Source organism: Hemitrygon akajei, chromosome 30, assembly GCF_048418815.1.
Source record: "Hemitrygon akajei chromosome 30, sHemAka1.3, whole genome shotgun sequence".
In the NCBI taxonomy this organism is placed as follows: Eukaryota; Metazoa; Chordata; class Chondrichthyes; order Myliobatiformes; family Dasyatidae; genus Hemitrygon; species Hemitrygon akajei.
Genome location: NC_133153.1, coordinates 9,805,565 through 9,825,888, shown reverse-complemented (window position 1 = coordinate 9,825,888; position 20,324 = coordinate 9,805,565). Strand labels below are relative to the sequence as shown.

General features: G+C 46.8%; 1 protein-coding gene across 3 annotated transcripts in view; it reads left to right on the top strand.

Annotated features, from left to right (window-relative positions):
- The window catches only part of adamts17 (ADAM metallopeptidase with thrombospondin type 1 motif, 17), a 429,617-nt gene that overhangs the window by 273,389 nt on the left and 135,904 nt on the right, over nt 1–20,324 (top strand). For all 3 annotated transcript variants that reach the window (XM_073032969.1, XM_073032968.1, XM_073032970.1), the window contains 2 exons: nt 2,410–2,555; nt 8,658–8,824. In XM_073032969.1, the coding sequence (XP_072889070.1) occupies nt 2,410–2,555; nt 8,658–8,824 (313 nt within the window). The remainder of the gene's footprint in view (nt 1–2,409; nt 2,556–8,657; nt 8,825–20,324) is intronic.

The following is a 20,324-nucleotide window of genomic DNA, read 5'->3' as shown; positions in this document are numbered from 1 at the left end:
AGGAGCTAGATAGGTATCTTATGGATAGGGGAATCAAGGGATATGGGGATAAGGCAGGAACCGGGTATTGATAGTAGATGATCAGCCATGATCTCAGAATGGCGGTGCAGGCTCGAAGGGCCGAATGGTCTACTTCTGCACCTATTGTCTATTGTTTATTGTCTATTGAAATACCGACTGTACTCTTTTCCATAGATGCTGCCTGGCCTGCTGAGCTGTTCCAGCATTGAATCAATATCTGCTACTGGGATTTGGAGTTAGGCAGCAGTGTGAGAAGTGCAGAAGTTACTTAGCACCAGTTCGTACAAACCCGAGTCCTCACTTTAGAATGCCTCTTTTTCAGTTCTAATGAATGTCTTTCTTTGGGAAGTAATGGGCATCTCGCTCCCATCTCCTGACCTGCTGACCCCCAGGACTTCGGTGGTGCCAGACAAGGAGATTTTCTGGACTAGTGATATTGATAACCAAACATATCTGTATTTAACATCTTGCACATTGCCCTGCATTATAATAAAAATCCAGTGAACCCAGTGAGTTTAAGGGAGGCAGAAATTATCCTAGAGACTCCAGGTCCCACTTCAAGTTGCAAACCCACCCATATTCCTGAGCTCTGATATCCAGTCATGTATCTGGCCCCAGCATGACTGTACACTGCACCTCTACCTCACATTACTAACAATGGGATCTCATTGAAGCCCACTAGAAACTGAAGAGCCTGGATGGAGTGGACGTGGGGAGAACGTTTCCAGTAGTAAGACAGTCTAGTATTCAAGGGTACAGCCTCAGAATAAGGAGGTGCTCCTTTAAAACTGAGATGAACAGGAATTTCTTCATTCAGAGGGTGGTGAATCTGTAGAATTCATTGCCACAGATGGCCGTGAAGGCCAATCATTGAGTATATTTATTCAGAGTTTGAGAGGTTAATGGGCGAAATGCTGGTAAAAGGAATTAGCTTGGATGGGGCATCATGGTCTGCATGGATCAGTTGGGTCAACGGACCTCTTTACATGACTCTATGGCTCCATAGTGCTAGGATTTTGGTTGGTAATGGAGTTAAGAGTTACGGGGAGAAGGTAGTGAAATGGAGTTGTAAAAGAAATCGGCTATGATTGAATGGTGAAGCAGCCTTGATGGACTGAATGGTCTAATTCTGCTTCTATGCCCTTTGATCTATTGAGAGAGCCAGAAATGCCAAACAGTTGAATGCTTGGATTGCAATCCAGTTTGACTCCATGAGGAAAATAAAGAGAATGAGAGAGGATTTGAAGGAGGTATACACAATTTTGAGGGGTATAGATAGGGTAAATGCAAGCAGGCTTTTTCCATGAGGTTGGGTGAGACTGGAGCTAGAGGTCATAGGTTAAGGGTGAAAGGCAAAATATTTGAGGAACCCAAGGGGAACTTCTTCACTCAGAAGGTAGTGTATGTGTGGAATGAGCTGCCAGTGGAAGTGTTGGATGCAGGTTGAATTTCAGTATCTAAGAGAAATTTGTGTAAGTACATGAATAGGAAGGGTATGGATGAATGTGGTCCAGCTGCAGGTCGATGGGATTAGGCAGAGTAGCAGTGCAATATGATAGACCGCAGGGTCTGCTTCTATGCTGTAGTGCTAACTGACCCTATGACTCTAGGAAGGGCTTTCCTGCACTAAATGTTGGGAAAATAAATGTCAGTGCCTGCACCCCATAATCCAAACCCTGTTCCATGGTCACTGTTTGCATCCCTCATCTTGACCACTTCCCAACATTCCAGTACACCTTGAGGTGTTTCTTGAATCTGCCTGCTGGCTGTCTAATGATCAAATTCTCATATTGTTTTACACCATTTTTTTGCCTCTGCATCGAGAGTTCGTCCTTCAAGAAAGTTGTATTTCCTGGGAAGAGATCAGCATGGGATCACCAGAAAGGTAACAGAAGCACCGAGTATTGAATTAGGTAGCAAAGTGAGACTGTCCTCGGGAGTTTAGAAGTTTGACAGGTGATCAAGGTGACAGTCACTGGCTCTAAAGTGACTTGGAATGTCCTGAAAGGTGATAAATATATGCAATTCTTCATTAGGTTTTTGGTTTTAGAAAAGGATTTGATGTATGTGGGCCTCAGCAGATGGCAAAAGCAACCATGGGGAGAGAATCAAAGTTAGCACCAGACCATTTCACAGGGAAACCCGAAAACACGCTTTTCACTCTGTTGGCCTTGAAAAACTGGACCCAGTGCCCCAGCAGTTCAGAGATCAGCTAGATTAGGGAGTGCAGAGGGTTACAAGGCAGACAAAGGAGTTTGAGCTGTGACTTGATTAAATGGTGGGACAGAGTTGAGAACGGAGGGACTGATAGGACCAGCACATAGAGCATCTGTAAGCAGCTGGTGTGGCAGTGCAGCTCCTAACAATGGATTTGTCTTGTAATTCAAGTGGTGCAGGGCAGGGGAGTGTGTCAGCAAAACGCCGCTCCCTGACCATGTGGATGGTGACTGGAGCAGCTGGAGCCAATGGAGTATGTGCAGCCGCACCTGTGGAACCGGAGCCAGGTTCAGGCAGAGAAAATGTGACAACCCTCCGTAAGTTGATTCCACCACAAAGTGGGCTCTGATTTATTGCTGTGTGAGTAGGAGACGGCTGCCTTTCAAAATGTGCATGTGAGGACCCTGAGCCCAGGGTGGAACCAATGCTACTGTATTCAAACCTTCCTCTTTCACTTCAATTATTCTGTAAAACCAGGATGTTCAAAATGCCCTTGATCTTTAACTGTAACTCTATATTCTGACTTCTGTTTTTCTTTTCCATTGATGTACTTAATGTATGGAAATGATCTGTCTGGATGGCAGGTGAGCACTCTCCACCATTAAATACATTTCCATTGAGCTCTGCCATAAGAAAGCTGCGTCCATTATCAAAGACCCACCCACACAGGAGTAGATATTACCCAACAATAATCAGGCTTCTGAACTGGTGTGAATAATTTAAATCACCACTACTCTGAATCAATTCTATGACCTACAGAATCACTTTGAAGGACTCTTTGCGACTCATGTTGTCAGTATTATTTGTTATTTGTACAGTTTGACTTCCTCTACATATTGGTTGGTTGGTTGTTAGGCTTTTTCTTTTTGTGTATAGTTTTTCATAAATTCTCTTGTATTTTTTCCTGTAAATAATGGGAGCAGATTTGGCCATTTGGTCCATCGAGTCTGCCCTGCCATTCCAACATGGATGATTTATTTTCCCTCTCAACCTCATTCTCTTGCCTTCCCTCTGTAACCTTTGATGCCATGACTAATCAAGAACCTATCAACCACCACTTTACATACATCCAAGGACTTGACCTCCATAGCCATCACCCTATGGCTAAGAACTTCCTCCTGATTTCTGTTCTGAAGGGACATCCTATTCTGAGGCTGTGCCCTCTGGTCCTAGACTCCCCCACTTTTAAGAAACATCCTCTTCTCTTCCACTCTATCTAGGATTTTCAATATTCAATAGGTTTCAATGAGATATCGGACCCCCCCCCCCCCCACCATTCTTCAATCGTACTGGTGTCCAAGAAGAGCATGGTAACCTGTCTAAATGACTATCACCCAGTGGCACTTACATCCACAGTGATGAAGTGTTTTGAGAGGCTGATGTTGAAGCATATTAGCTCCTGCCTGAGTGGCAACTTGGATCTGCTCCAATTTGCCTACTGAAGCAATGGGTCAACAGCAGATGCTATCGCATTGGCTCTCCACATAACCTAGGAATGTGTGGACAGCAAAGATGCATACATCAGGATATTCTTTATCGACCACAGCTTGGCATTTTACACTATCATGCCCTCTGAACTAATTATTAACCTCCAAGTCCTGGGCCTCGATACCTCCTTGTGCAATTGGATCCTGAATTTCCTCACTTGCAGACCCCAGTCAGTTCAGATTGGCAAAAGCATCTCCTCCACAATCTCCATCAGCACAGGAGCATCACAGGGTTGTGTGCTTAACTCCCTGCTCGACTCACTTCACACCTATGACTGTGTGACTAAGTACAGCTCCAACACCCTATACAAGTTTGCTGATGACACCACTGTTGTGGGCTGTATCAAAGGTGTTGATGAATCAGTATACAGAAGGGAGAATGAAGTGGTGTAATGACAACAACCTCTCTTTCAATGTCGGTAAGACCAAGGAACTGATTGTAGACTTCAGGAGAGGGAAACTAGAGGTCCATGAGCCAGTAATTGTTGAGGATCAGAGGTGAAGAGGGTCAGTAACTTTAAATTCCTAGGTGTCACTATCTCAGAGGACCTGTCCTGGACCCATAATTCGAAAGCACAATGGTGCCTCTACTTCCTCAGGAGTCTGTAGATATTCGACACATCATCAAATACCTTGGCAAACTTCTGTAGATGTGTGGTGAAAAGTGTGCTGGCTGGCTGCAATATGACCTGGTATGGGAACGCAAATGCCTTTGGGCAGAAAATCCTACAAAAGGTAGTGGATTCGGCCTAGTACATCACAGGTAAAACCCTCCCAACCATTGAGCACATCTATATGAAACATAGTCTTAGAAAAGCAACATCCTTTATCAAAGATTCTCATCACCCAGGCCATGCTCTTTTCTCGCTGCTGCCATTAGGTAGAAGGTACAAGTGCCCCAGGACTTGCACCACCAGGTTTAAGAACAGTTGCCCCTCAACCATCAGGTTCTTGAACAAAAGGACACTCATTTAAGGACTTTTTTATCTTGTTATTTCATGCTCTTTTTTTTGCTATTTATTTGTTATCTGCATTTGCACAGTTTGTTTACAGATCCTGTTTACAGTTACTGGTCTATAGATTTGCTAAATATGCCCGCAGAAAAAGAATCTCAGGGTTGTCTGTGGTGACATGTATGTACCCTAATTATTTATTTTACTTTGAACTTTAAACTCCAGTGAGTATAGGTCCAGAGCCATTAAACGCTCCTCATACTGTGCATTGGCCTTTTCCTCCCTGGAATCATTCTTGTGAATCTCCTCTGGATCCTCCCTAATGCCAGCTCATCCTTTCTTAGATAAGGGGCCCAAAACTGCTCACAGTACTCCAAGTGCAGTTTGACCAATGCCTCATAAAGCATCAGCGTTACCCCTTGCTTTTATATTCTAGTCCTCCCAAAATGAATGCTAACATTGTATTTGCCTTCCTTACTACCGACTCAAACTGCAAGTTAGCCTTTAGGAAATCCTGCATGAGGAGTCCCTTTGCACCTCTGATGTTTGGATTTTTGAAAATAGTCTACACCTCTATTTCTTCTATCAAAGTGCATGACTGTAAACCTCCCTACACTATATTCCATCTGCCACTTCTTTGCCCATTCTTCCAATCAGTCTGTGTCCTTCTGCAGACTCCCTGCTTCCTCAATACTACCTGCTTTCCCACCTATCTTTGTATTGTCTGCAAAAGTGGCCACCAAGCCATCAATCCATCATCCAAATCATTGACATATAATGTGAAAAGAAGCAGTCCCAGAGCCGATCCCTGTGGAACACCACTAGTCATGGGCAGCCAACAAGAAAGGCCCCCTTCGCCTCCTGCCAGCCAGCCAGTCCTCTATCCATGCTTGTATCTTTCCTACAATACCATGGGCTCTTACCTTGTTAAGCAGCCTTATGTGTGGCACCTTGTCAAAAGCCTTCTGAAAATCCAAGTAAGCAATGTCCACTGGTTCTCCTTTGTCTATCCTGCCTGTTATTTCCTCAAAGTACTCTAACAGATTTGTCAGGCAAGATTTCCCCTGAAGAAAATCATGTGCCTCCAAACACCCTGAAACCTCATCCTTAATGATGGACTCCAACATCTTCCCAACCATTGACTGCCTGCATCAATATAAACTTCAACATTAGATATTGTAATATATACACACTTTGATAATAAATTTACTTTGAACTTTAAGCGAAAGCTTTTCACTGTATCTCAGTACATGTGACAATAATAAACCAATTACCAAAGGTCTGGGATCATGGTTTAATTAGTCGTAGTAAACTTCAATTCTGTTTCTGGTTATCTTTATCACTATCTTTCTCTTTCCTCGATGTGGATTTCATTTGTGGGGTAGGAATGTGCAGACAGGGAGGGAGAGGAAGATCACTCGGTCCAGGGAAAGCTGCGTTTCCCATCGCCTCACCAGACAGACGGCAGCATCAAGTGATGGGGGCTTTGGCTAGAGGTGTGGAGGCTGAAGATGGACGGGGTACATGGATAAGGAATGTGACATCCTCGCAAGAATGAAAAAGGGCTTCAGTGTTGACCTGAATCCAAAAACTCTGGAGGAGAGGATTTCTGGGTTGGAAGCTGCACAGGAAGTCACCTCATGTAAAGCCTGCACAGACAGTCGATCAGCGCATACATGTTCTCCACTTCATCACCGTGTGAAAGAGCTACAAGCTCTCTATCAACCTCTAAATACTGCTCAGACTCTATACATCTATTCATACAATATGTACTGTATATAAACTTGAACATGCACTACTGACTGTCTCTAAACCCATCCTTACACTATAGACTCTCTATAAATGTACATACATTACAGAGTCTGTAAACATTCATACATACATTACAGACTGTCTATAAACATGCATACGTTACAGGCTGTGTACAAACCCATCCATACACTATAGACTCTCTATAAGCATGCATACGTTACAGACTCTATAAACATAAATACATTACAGACTTGTCTCTAAACCCATCCATACACTGCAGACTCTCTAGAAATCACTGTAGACTCCACAGACTGTGTATAAACCTGTACATATACTAGAGACTGTATAAATTTGTACATGTTCCTGGATAGTCTCTCTCTGTATCCAGGCTCTGTGAACTCCCTTATCTGTACATCAGCACAATCAGAGGGGAAGCCAGCACTGTTGCAATACTGCCAGAGGTTTTTCTCTATACTCTTTGAATAAGGTTTCTGGGATTGAAGAGGTTGATGTTCCTGATATGTCACTGTCTGCCAGCACCCTGCATCACTGGATGTGTGTAAAGCTGGATGGAGTGCTGTGCAGATTCACCAGCACGATTCTGGCCCTAAAGAGATTATTCAGACATCCATCTGTCCATGTTAATGTTTACTCCCCTCAGTATTGCCCCTCTGATAGTGTAGAGAGCACAACATTATGATACTCAATGAGTCCATATTTCTCCCTGTTTCAATATAGTCCTGTGTTTGTACTCTGCTCTTACTGTGAGGTGCTGCTTTGTATAGGGCCTCTAATTGTGCATTGCTCCCACTATATTATTATTTTAAAGGTGCAGTCCTCTGTCTGTACTGTCTCCCCCCCCCCCTCCCCACACACCATCGCACAGTTTTGAGCTCCCTGTGTACTGCTGTCAAAAGTTACGTTGGCTTGCCACCCTCTTTCACTGGTTGCTGTTACTTGCTTGCTATGCCTGGGGAGGGTGCAGAGGAGATTCACTGGGATGTACTGGGACAGAATGCTTCAATTATGAGGAGCTACTGTGTCTTTTCTTTGGAGTGGAGGGGGAATTCCAGAAAATTATTAGGGGCATAATGAAGGCACACGATGAGAAACTTTCCCCCTTGTTAGGGATTCTCATGCCAAATGGCAGAAATTTGTGGTATGGGATAGGAAACATAGAGAGGATTTAAGGAGGATTTTTTTTTCACCCAGAGGGTGGAATTCTACCTGAGTAGTTGGTGAAGGCAGAGCCAGTCACAACATTGAGCCAGTGTTTAGATGAACACTTGAAATGCATGGCATGGAGTCTTAGAAAAAGGGACTAAGGTAGATAAGTAATTCACAGCTAGCACAAACAAGTTGGCCAAAGGGCCTGATTCCACGCTGTCTGGCTCTGTCTCTACGATTAGAAATTTAAATTTCAAATTGAATTTATTTATTAGTGTCATGTGTACCGAGGTACAGTGAAAATCTTGTCTTGCATACTGTTCATACAGATCAAGTCTTTACACAATGCATTGAAGCAGTATAATAGAATGCAGAATAAAATGTACCAGCTACAGAGGAACTGCAGTGCAGCTAGACAGTAAGGTGCAAGATATGTCAGGTTGGATATGACTTTGATTATGAAATCTGGAGCAAATGTCTACCTGATCAAACTGGCAGTAACAGGCAACATGTCACAGTCTACTTTCTGCCATCGGGTGACTCACAAATCACCAGGTGTAGAATGCCCATTGGTAAACTGCTGAAATGTGTACTTCCCTTTTAAATTATTGATGGTGAGTGAGAGGCATTACTCACTGACCACTTTTTTCTATATAAATGTTGTCAGCTGGTTTAATAGAAAGTGGCAAGAAACAGAATAAATAGGATAATTGTAAATGGATAGTTGATGGTCAGGAGAAATTCAGTGGGCCAAAGGGCTGTCCCCTTCTCCCACTCCCCCATACCCCTGCCCCTCCCTTCTACCTCCTCCCTTCTACCCCTTCCCTTCTACTCCCTCCCCACTATCCCCTCTCCCCCTTCCCCTCTCCCTCTCTTCCCATCCCCCCTCCCCCTCCCCTCTACTTCCCTCCCTCACCCTCCACCCTCCCCTCCCCTTTACACCTCCCTCTATCCCCCCCTTCCCGACCATGGTGGAGAGGTTTATTGAGTGGTACATGATCAATTATGTGTGTCTGATTAATAATGAGTTTGATGTTGCTTTGTACCTTATATTTACTAGTCCAGGTCCAGGAGGGACAAACTGCCTGGGAACCAATGTAGAGCATAAGGTGTGTGAGAATGTACACTGTACCAAAGGAGTGCCCAACTTCAGGGATCAGCAGTGCCAGTCCCAAGACAGACAAGGTCAAAAGAAGAGAAAACACTGGACCGCAGTCCTCAATGATGGTGAGCACATGTTAAACCACTTGTCTGCTGAACAATGGCTGTGCATTGCTACCGGTTGTTAATGAATAGGCTGCTTGACCTTCTGGTTAGATTCTCTGCAAACTGCTGAAGGTTCATTAACCCATCTCACCCCCACAACACCACTGTGTCTCATTGCAGATCACGGACAAGGATGTGCTTTTCAGGCACGGTCACTAATGACTTGTGGGCAAATGCAGTTGCTCGTCTGTACAGTGTAAAGTGCTACAGAGAGCAAAGGAATAATCAATTGGGTATTTTATTATGGTGGTGGTGTTTCAAGGAAGAATGCCTATTAGGACATGGGGAAACTCCTCCTCCTTTTCAATAGTATAATGGGATCATTTGTATCTACTCAGAGTAATGAAATCCAAGAACTTCGGATAGTATACCTTTACTCCTGGAATGGGGCTAAACTAAAATCAGTCGTTGCAGATAAGGATCAAGTCCACCAAGTGGTCTTAGTTCTATAGTATGTGCCAAGTGGTATATTAAACTATGTGAATGGTGTTGAAGGAGCAGAGAGTTAGGACACTTGTGAGGTACCAATATGTGAAGCAGCAACTAAAGTGGGAAAGGAGATGAGACCTTTAGGAGAAAGATTTAACGCTATCCTGTCTCTGCAGCCACCAGAGGGTCTCCTCTCAAGCATGTTTACTTGCAGATAGTTTACACAGTTTGGAATCCCTGTGCTTTATTAGATGACAACCTAATCTGGTGTCAGATTGGACGTTTATTTATTCATTGAGAAACAGTGTGGAATAATCCCTTCTGGCCCTTGGAGTCATGCTATGCAGCAACCCCTAATTTAATCCCAGCCTTATCCGGGGATAATTTACAGAGACTAATTAACCTACCAACCGGCATGTCTTTGGATTGTGGGAGGAAACCGGAGCACCCGGAGAAACCCAAGCAGTCATGGGGAGAACGTGCTTACAGACAGCAGCGGGAATATGTGATCATGACAAGGCAAATTTGCAGAGGTAATATACAAAAATACACAATTGACAGAGTGAGAAACAATTGATAACTATTGTTAAATTTTACCAAAGATTTATAAAGCATGCAAGGTTGTTTCAGAATATAAGCCATCTGGCAGCTTGGAAATTAGCTTACAGTGTTTTCACTGCAAACCCTCGGGGCACCTATGAGTGGTATTTTCATCTTTGCTGCAAAGCAGCAAGGACAAGTTCTTAGGGTCCGTAGCACATTTCCACAGGTTCTTGGACTCCACAACTAATCATCCATACAATGGCAAGCATTAATTTTATCCTGCCCACTCATAGTAACTAGAAACGGGAGCAAGTTATTTAGCTTCTCAGTAAGACTGTTCATATGCAGGATTAGTGATGCAAATCAATCAGCAGAAACAGGCCCTTTGGCCCATCTGCCCTACAAATTTGGTTTACCAGTACTTGGTCTGTAGCCTTCTATGTCTTGGTGATTCTAGTACTTCAAAGGATTCAAAGTACGTTTATTATCAAAATATGTATGCAGTATACAACCCTGACATTCGTCTCCCCATGGATAGCCATGAGAAAATAAAAGCAATGGAGCCCATTCATAGAAAACATCACACCCCTCCCCTACGTGCAAAAATCAAATCATGCAAATTGCAACAAAAAAGAGCGAGCAAAAACACAAAATATAAAACACAAAAACAGAAGAGCCTATATTCAATTCCACTCGGTGCTCATTATCTGCAGGCTGCCTGATTCAAAGTCGCCCAAAAGTAGTAACAGGAAAAGGAGTGACCATAAACCAGAAAATACATCGTAAATGTGAACTACAGTCCAATCCACAAACCACAGTCAATTAAACCTTGCTCCGGCACCAGCCTCCGAAAGCATCGAGGAGAGAGAGATCATTTGAATGCAGGGGATCTTCCTTTGAGAGCAGCGAGTGAGAGGGAAAGACAGTCACATGCAAACACCTTCATCAGCAACAGCAAGTGAGAGGGAGAGAGACGGTCACACAGACACCTTCATCAGCAACAGCAAGTGAGAGGGAGAGAGAGAGAGAGAGAGAGACGGTCACATGCAAACACCTTCATCAGCAACAGCAAGTGAGAGGGAGAGAGACGGTCACACAGACACCTTCATCAGCAACAGCAAGTGAGAGGGAGAGACGGTCACACAGACACCTTCATCAGCAACAGCAAGTGAGAGGGAGAGAGACGGTCACACAGACACCTTCATCAGCAACAGCAAGTGAGAGGGAGAGAGACGGTCACACAGACACCTTCATCAGCAACAGCAAGTGAGAGGGAGAGAGACGGTCACACAGACACCTTCATCAGCAACAGCAAGTGAGAGGGAGAGAGACGGTCACACAGACACCTTCATGAGCAACAGCAAGTGAGAGGGAGAGAGACGGTCACACAGACACCTTCATCAGCAACAGCAAGTGAGAGGGAGAGAGAGAGAGAGAGAGAGACGGTCACACAGACACCTTCTCCGGCAACAGCAAGTGAGAGGGGGGGAGAGAGAGAGAGAGAGAGAGATGGTCACACAGACACCTTCTCTGGCAACAGCAAGTGAGAGGGAGAGAGACGGTCACACAGACACCTCCTCTGACAGCAAGTGAGAGGGAGAGGGAGAGAGAGAGAGAGAGATGGTCACACAGACACCTTCTCTGGCAACAGCAAGTGAAAGGGAGAGAGAGAGGGTCACACAGACACTTTCTCTGGCAACAGCAAGTGAGAGTTTGGGAGAGAGAGAGAGAGACAGTCACACAGACACCTTCTCCGGCAACAGCAAGTGAGAGGGAGAGAGAGAGAGAGAGAGAGAGAGACGGTCACATGCAAACACCTTCTCTGGGAACAGCAAGTGAGAGGGAGAGAGACGGTCACACAGACACCTTCTCTGACAGCAAGTGAGAGGGAGAGAGAGAGAGAGGGTCACACAGACACTTTCTCTGACAACAACAACTGAGAGAGAGAGAGACGGTCACACAGACACTTTCTCCGACAACAAGTGAGAGGGTGAGAGACAGGGAGAGAAAGGGTCACACAGACACCTTCTCTGACAGCAAGTGAGAGAGAGAGAGAGATGGTCACACAGTGATGCACCATCAATAACTCTCGGAGACGGGAGGCGAACGATAGGCTTTTATTAGCAGCAAAACGGAGCACAGCATCTCGGAGACTGAGGGAGGAGCAGTGCCTTTATACAGGGGTCTGTGGGAGGAGCCACAGGAGCAGTCAGCAGAGGTGCGTGTCCAGAGAGGTATACATTGTTTACCACATTCACCCCCCCCCCCTTTGTTTTAAAAAAGAGTCCCCACGGGGTGAAGTTTCTTACAAGTATATTTACAGGTTAAGTCTATCAGGCGGTCGAGTCTGTCGCTGCGATCTACGTAGCACCGGTGGTGATTGCACATGTGCCGGTGGTGATTGCACCAGTGCCGGTGGTAATTGCACCGGTGACGGTGGTAATTGCACCGGTGACGGTGGTTGTGCTGGTTCTGGCCTGACTTGAGGTGCCAGCCCATTAGGCGTCAGTAATCCCTCATGCATGTGCGTGGCACCCGGTATGGGAGTGTCTTGAGTCTGTGTAGGGCTTGGTGTGCGCAGTGTCTCGTGGGTATATACATCGGTGGGTACAGGGTTCAGAGTCACCGTGGAGTGTTCGGGATAGGGGTCTGGTGCACCTGCGGGCGCCAGGTCACGGATGGAGACTGTGTCCTCCCGCCCATCAGGAAAGACCACGTAGGCATACTGGGGGTTTGCATGAAGTAGATGAACCCTCTCAACCATCGGGGAGTATTTATTGCTCCTAGCATGTTTCCGGAGCAGCACTGGCCCTGGGGACATCAGCCAAGCCGGTAGGGTGGTCCCAGTGGCAGACTTCCTGGGAAAAGAAAAGAGTCGCTCAAGAGGGGTGGCATTGGTGGACGTGCATGACAGGGAGCAGATGGAGTGGAGTGCCTCGGGGAGGACCTCCTGCCAGCGAGAGACCGGCAACCCCTTTGACCTAAGGGCTAAGAGTGTGGCCTTCCACACAGTGGCATTCTCCCTCTCCACCTGTCCATTCCCCCGGGGATTATAGCTCGTAGTCCTACTAGTAGCAATACCCCTAGCCAGCAGGTACTGGCGCAGCTCATCACTCATAAACGAGGACCCTCTATCACTGTGGATATAGCAGGGATATCCGAACAGAGTGAATAGCTGGCGCAGGGCTTTTATGACGGACGTGGCAGTGGTATTGGGGTAGGGGATGGCGAAGGGGAACCGCGAGTATTCGTCGATTATGTTGAGAAAGTAGATATTGTGGTCAGTGGAGGGAAGGGGGCCCTTAAAGTCGACACTCAGTCGCTCAAAGGGGCGGGTGGCCTTGATAAGTTGTGCCTTTTCAGGACGGTAGAAGTGCAGTTTGCACTCAGCGCAGACTTGACAGTCCCTAGTCAACGTCCTGATTTCCTCAAGGGAGTAAGGCAGGTTCCGGGCTTTCACGAAATGGTAAAGTCGGGTGACCCCCGGGTGGCAAAGATCTGCATGGAGGGCGTATAGCCGGTTGAGCTGCGCGCTGGCACACGCTCCCCGTGATAGGGCATCAGGGGGCTCATTGAGCCTTCCAGGCCAGTACAGGATGTCATAGTTGTAGATGGAGAGTTCTATTCTCCACCTCAAAATTTTATCATTTTTGATTTTGCCCCGCTGTTGGTTGCTGAACATGAACGCAATTGAGCGCTGGTCGGCCAGCAAGGTGAACCTTTTGTCGGCGAGATAGTGCCTCCAGTGCCTAATAGCTTCCACTATGGCCTGGGCTTCTTTCTCCACCGTGGAGTGCCTAATTTCAGGGCCCTGAAGGGTACGAGAGAAGAATGCTACCTGCCTTCCTGCCTGATTGAGGGTAGCAGCCAGTGCGAAGTCGGAGGCGTCACTCTCTACTTGGAAGGGAATGGTCTCGTCCACCGCATGCATCGTTGCTTTGGCAATGTCCCCTTTAATGCGGCTGAAGGCCGCGCAGGCCTCGGCTGAGAGGGGAAATGTGGTGGACTTGACCAGGGGGCGGGCCTTGTCTGCGTAATGAGGGACCCATTGGGCATAATAGGAAAAGAAGCCCAGGCACCGTCTGAGGGCTCTGAGGGTGGTGGGAAGAGGGAGTTCCAACAGGGGGCGCATACGGTCGGGGTCAGGGCCAATGACCCCATTCTCCACGACATACCCAAGGATAGCAAGTCGGGTGGTTCCGAACACACACTTGTCCCTGTTATAGGTGAGGTTAAGAGCTTTGGCCGCTTGGAAAAATCATTGGAGGTTGGTGTCATGATCCTGCCAGTCGTGACCGCAGATGGTGATGTTATCCAGATATGGGAACGTGGCCTTCAATTGGCACTGGTCCACCATCCAGTCCATTTCCCTCTGGAAGACAGAGACACCATTCGTGACACTGAAGGGGACACGCAGGAAGTGATAGAGCCTGCCGCCCGCCTCAAAGGCGGTGTAGGGGCGGTCCTCCGGACGGATGGGGAGCTGATGGTAAGGTCTATGGTCGAGTACACCTTGGACTGAGCTATCTGATTGACCATATCCGCGATGCGGGGTAGGGGGTACGCGTCAAGCTGCATGACCCTATTGATGGTCTGGCTATAGTCCACGACCATCCTATTTTTCTGCCCGGTCCGAACAATGACCACCTGGGCCCTCCAAGGACTTGTGCTTGGTTCAATGATCCCCTCCCTGAGCAGCCGCTGCACTTCCGACTGAATGAAGGCCCTGTCCCCCGCGCTGTACCTCCTGCTTTTAGTTACCACAGGTTTACAGTCGGGGGTCAGGTTGGCGAACAGCGGTGGGGGAGGGATCTTGAGGGTGGAGAGGCTGCAAGTGGTGTCAGTAGCGCGGCTGTTGGCATGGTGTTGGGTGGGATGTGCGGGTCGGTGTGTGTGTGTGGTCAGTAGCGGGGTATATGATGAAGTCCCACAAAACTCAGGATTTCTGACAGTGATTGGTGGGAGGGGCCCATCATACTCCATTGTCACACTTTTCAGGTGGCTCTGGAAGTCGAGCCCCAATAGCACAGGGGCACACAGTTGAGGCATGACCAGTAACGCAAAGTCCCGATATTCTGTGCCCTGCACCACCAATGTTGCTACACAACCCCCCCGGATGTCTGTGGAATGCGATCCAGAAGCCATGGTGACCCTCTGGCTTACCGGCTGTGTCACGAGTCTGTAGCGTTGCACCGTGTCCGGGTGAATAAAACTCTCAGTGCTGCCCGTGTCAAACAGGCAGCTAGTCCTGTGCCCCTCCACCAGCATGTTCATCATTGACCTTGCGAGCTGGTGTGGAGCGCTTTGGTCGAGGGTCACGGAGGCCAGAGTTGCATCGCTGTCTTGGTGCCCAGTAAGCATCCGTGGGCCAGAGGCAGGGTGAAATGGCGCCGACAAAGATGGCCGCCCCCATGCTTCGCATGCGGCGGGCAGGCAAGATGGCGGCGACCAAGATGACGACCCCCATGCCTCGCACACGGCGCTGCTCGACCCTGCTCGTGGTTTGGACTCACAGGCCTTGGCAAAGTGGCCCTTCTTTCCACAGCTGGAGCAGGTAGCTTCTCGGGCCGGGCAGTGTTTTCGGGGGCGCTTTTCGAGTCTGCAGAAGTAACACTGCGCGGACTTGCAACTGGCAGCAGCCGTGGTCGATTCGCTGGCGGGTTGTGGGGACTGCATGGACTCGCGACTGGCAGCAGCCAAGGTCGATTCGCCGGCGGGTTGTGGGGTCTGCAGCATCCACGGGACCGGCGGGAGATCGCGTGCCTGGACAGTGTCAGCATTGTGCAGAGTGGCCTCCAGCGTGTCGGCCAGCTTGATCGCCGAAAGTAAGGTAAGATTGGCGTGTTCCAGCAGCTGCTGGCGCATGTACACTGACCCGATCCCCGTAACGAAGGCGTCTCTTACTAGCAGCTCTGCATGCTGTTCAGCCGTCAGTCCCCTGCAGTCGCAGGCTCGCACGAGTGTCTGTAGGGCCCGGACAAACTCAGCGCTCGACTCTCCGGCCCGCTACCGCCGTGTCGCTAAGCGATGTCTTGCATAGACGGTGTTCACCGGCCGCAGGTTTTGTCTTTTGAAGGCGTCTGGTGCCCCTTGGTAGGTCGGCAGGTCCCTGATCAGGGAGTAGACCTGCGGACTGACCCTGGAGAGGAGAATTTTGTGCATCGTGGCAGGCTCGGTCACATGAATCTCCTCCAGGTATGATTGGAAGCATGCAAGCCAGAGTTCAGAAGCGATGCCGGCTTCCGGAGATTGAGGGTCAATATCCAATCTGTCAGGTCCTAAAATGCTCTCCATGTTTTAAAATTGCTGCTGATAAAATTGATGCACCATCAATAACTCTCGGAGATGGGAGGCGAATGATAGGCTTTTATTAGCAGCAAAACGGAGCGCAGCATCTCGGAGACTGAAGCGGGGAGCACAGTATCCAATCGCCTTTATACAGGGTTCTGTGGGAGGAGCCACAGGAGCAGTCAGCAGAGGGGCATGTCCAGACTAGTATACATAGTTTACCATACACAGACACTTCCTCCGACAACAACAAGTGAGAGGGAGAGAGAGAGACGGTCACACAGACACTTTCTCCGACAACAAGAAGTGAGAGGGTGAGAGACAGAGAGAGAAAGACGGTCACACAGACACCTTCTGTGACAGCAAGTGAGAGGGGGAGAGAGAGAGATGGTCACACAGACACTTTCTCCGACAACAACAAGTGAGAGGGAGAGGGAGAGAGAGAGAGAGAGACGGTCACACAGACACCTTCTCTGACAGCAGCATGTGAGAGGCTGATGGACAGCACTGAACACTCGCTTGTCTTCTGCACTTACCTCGATGATTTCCATCTTCCTCAGTGTTTTAATCAGTGAGATTGGTGAGAAATGGAATTGATCATGGGCTCGTGCCCTGTCTCCACGCTTCGTGGCCTCGAGGAGGTCGTTCACCTCCTGGACCCACTCGGAGACAGCAACATGCCAGATTGCACACCAGCCTGAAAACACACCATTGAATTAGGTCACAGCCTCCAACATTACCAGAAAAAAAGCATATAGGAAGTGAAAGAAGCAGCGTTGTGGACCATCTTGAGGATCTCGCCTGTGGGGGTGGTGTTTGCTGGCACTATCTTCTTCTGGCATAAATAGGTATATATTTTCTTATATACTTGTCAGATTCTCTGTCTCCATCACCCCTCAAGTATAGCGTTTCAGATTCCAACCACATTCTGCTCAAAATAATTCTTCCTCAGATCTTCTCTATGTCTCTTACCCTTTACTCTTAAGCCCTTTTCCTCCTGGTTTTAAATATGTCACATTAGATTCTTCTGGAGAAGTGGAATGTCAAAGCCCATGTACCTGGAGACAAGATAGAAATAGTCCCATTGCAGTGTAGGAGCACAGCTGGGTGTCTGGAACTCTATATTTGGTTTGCTTTCAGTAGGTTGTGTACCATTGACCTACCAGAGGGAGGATGGGACAGATATCACCACCTCAGCACTAGATGTTGAGAGAAATAGCTTGTCAGATGTGTAGAGAAATGGCAAGAACAATTTTCTCTCATTATTAATTTGGAAAGAGTTAATGTAGAGGAGAAATTGTTTCTGAATGGTTACTGAGGTCTGTGGACAGCTCAACGATTGCTCTCATGAGCAATTAGACTGAGCAAGGACATGCTGGAAAAGGTTCTCAAAACCTTTATGATCTACTGCAATCCTCTACAAAGTGGGCAGACTTAGCCAACAAAGCCAAATCCTGTAAGGTTATGAGCAGACCTAATTGACACTTATCCAATTGTGTCCTAATTGTATGACCAGCCAAATGAATAAGATCCTGTGGTTAAAGTTTCTGCCTCTTTATAAATGCAAGTGACATTGCCTTCAGGACCTGTAACTGATGCACGATTTTCAGTTGTGTCTGGAACTGAGCTGCCCCCAGTACATTCCCTGCCAGCAGCTTCCTATCGTTGGGGAACACTGGTGTCTGCGGCATGAGGCACATGTTGTGTGTGGTCAGCGATGGAAAACTTTGCTGATATTACTAGCAGTGAATTAATAGCCGAGGAAACTGTCTGCACTGTGAGGAATGAGCAGCTTGGCAGTTTTGGCCGTTTTTGTTTAATTTCTGCTCGATCTTCGTTGCCACACTGTTTTTATTTTAAGTCCTAAAGCCCCACATGTGCAAACAAGACAGATCGGTGATCTGCAACTTGAGATGAATCTGCCATGTTCAGTTTTCCTAACACGTTCCTCAACTATTACACAAGAGTAAAATCACTTGTTATTTGTAAACTTCTCACAAGCTGGAAAGAAAGATGGGGCTCTTTCTCACTTGCCTGGAAAAGATGCTGGACAGTTACCAGTGTGGAAGTTTGAAGCCCAACTCAGGACTAGCCAAGTAATTCTTTCTTAGAAACTTGGATTAATGACATTTCACTTGGTACAAGTGGTGGTTAGGGAGGGGAAGGTGTAATTTCCATTTTCACTGCACTTTGAAATCTATGAAAATCAAAATTAATCTAGAAGAAGCAGTTGATCTGCAATTTATCAGCATATGTGTAGGTAAAAATCACCCACCTAAAATAAAAAAACAAAATAGCTGGCATGAATTTGTGAGCAAAATGGCTGTAAACTCTGTGCAAAGTGCAGCTCTTAACAGGAGATTGAACTGAGGACAGGAAACAGTGCACAATCCGAGGGCAAGGATCTAAGGGTTTCGGAGAATTATTATGCGGTGGAGTCTGTTCCAATCAAGGTGAGGGCTTTCATCGGCTGAACGGCACCTCTCATCACAGATTGTTCATGTGAAAGATTAATGATGAAAATCAAACAGTGGTATGTTGCAAACTGGCCAATTGTTTAGTGGTAAAAGCTTATTAAAATTGGAAAGTTAGCAGTTGGAGTTTCCAGCCCTGACTCTGCACAATAACATGTATAAGAGCTAGTGTACAGCCAGGCCTAGAGGGAGTCAGACTTGGCAGTTCTCAGTCAAAGCAAAAGCTCAGGTATGCTAGTACTTCGGAGTATGGCTCTCATTTCCAAATGGAGCGCTGTTGAAATTGGCCCACAATAACATAACTGGCACTCACCTAAGTTCTTTATGGGCCAGCTCCACTCCTTATTACAACTGAGTTTTTATTCTTTTCAGTCATCTGGTCAATTTATATTGGAAGCCAGAGAGGTGGAGTGACTATCATGGCAAAACTGGCTAATTACTAAGTTCATGCTTCAGCAGCATACAAGGAGGAGAGAGAACAGTTGTTTTTTTTTGACAAATCTGAATTTAGTGCCTGAACTTGCTACGCCTGATTTAGCAAAGAGTGTAGTATTTGCCATATCTGATATATGTGCAGAATGATGAATCACATCTTGTAGTTTACATCCTGCATTGCCAATGATTTATTTTAAAAATATGCTAGTGAAATGTGCTAGTGAAATTTTAAAAAGACCTGAGCCTTGTCACAAATGACGTGGAAGGATTTTAAAATGATCTCTGCATTGGACTTCCCTTACTGCTTCATGTTGAGAGACCAAAACTTTGATACTTTCTTATCTTAGGGGATCCCTTCTAAATTAACTATTTGCATTCTGTGCAAATCCTGAGCATCATGTACTGCTGAACCTGTCATTCTGGTGAATTCTGAAAATGTAAGGGTGGGTAGGATTCTTCAACAACATTCAATGCACAGGCCAAGAAAGATAGCAGTTTAATCTGAATACCCTTGCTGATGGTTTATGTCCCTATATGCATGACAGAAATATTAAAACTGCTGTACTCAGAGCTGGAATCTATCAGCTATAGCATGCCAAGTGAATGTTACCCAGTTCAGTGGGTAGGAGTTACCTGTAACGGGCCTGTTGTGAGCAGGCAGAGGTGCAATGTTGAAAGAATAACTTGCAAACTATTGTTACCTCAGGCACTGATGTGAAATATCCTCTGATGACACATCAGCATCCATTATTTGAGGGGATGAACTGCAAAGGACATTTGCATTGTAAAGCTCAGCCATCAATAAAATAGGCTACAGACCCAAGAAGAGTTTGGTCAATGATCTTGCTGGCTAGCTGGTGCATCATACTCAAGGACTCATGACGAGATACAGCACGGAAACAGGTCCTGAAGCCTACTGAGTCCATGCTGACCATCAACCACCCATTTACACTAACCCTACATCAATCCCACATTCTCACCAACCCCCTCATTCTGCAGTTCTCAGCATCCAGTTAACTGACTAATCTGCATGCTTTTAGGGTTTGGGAAAAGTGGAACACTTGGTGGAGGACACCATAGACAAGCTATCAAATAGCAACCACGTGTCCGCTGGAGACAGGAGACTGTAGATACTGAAATCTGGAACAACAGACTGAAGGAACTGAATATGTCGGACAGCATACATGGAGTAAAATAAACAGTCAACATTTTGGGGTGAAACCCTTCATCTGGACTGAAAGATATCTCTCCCCCACCCTATTTCAGATCCAGATGAAGGTTCTCCACTTGAA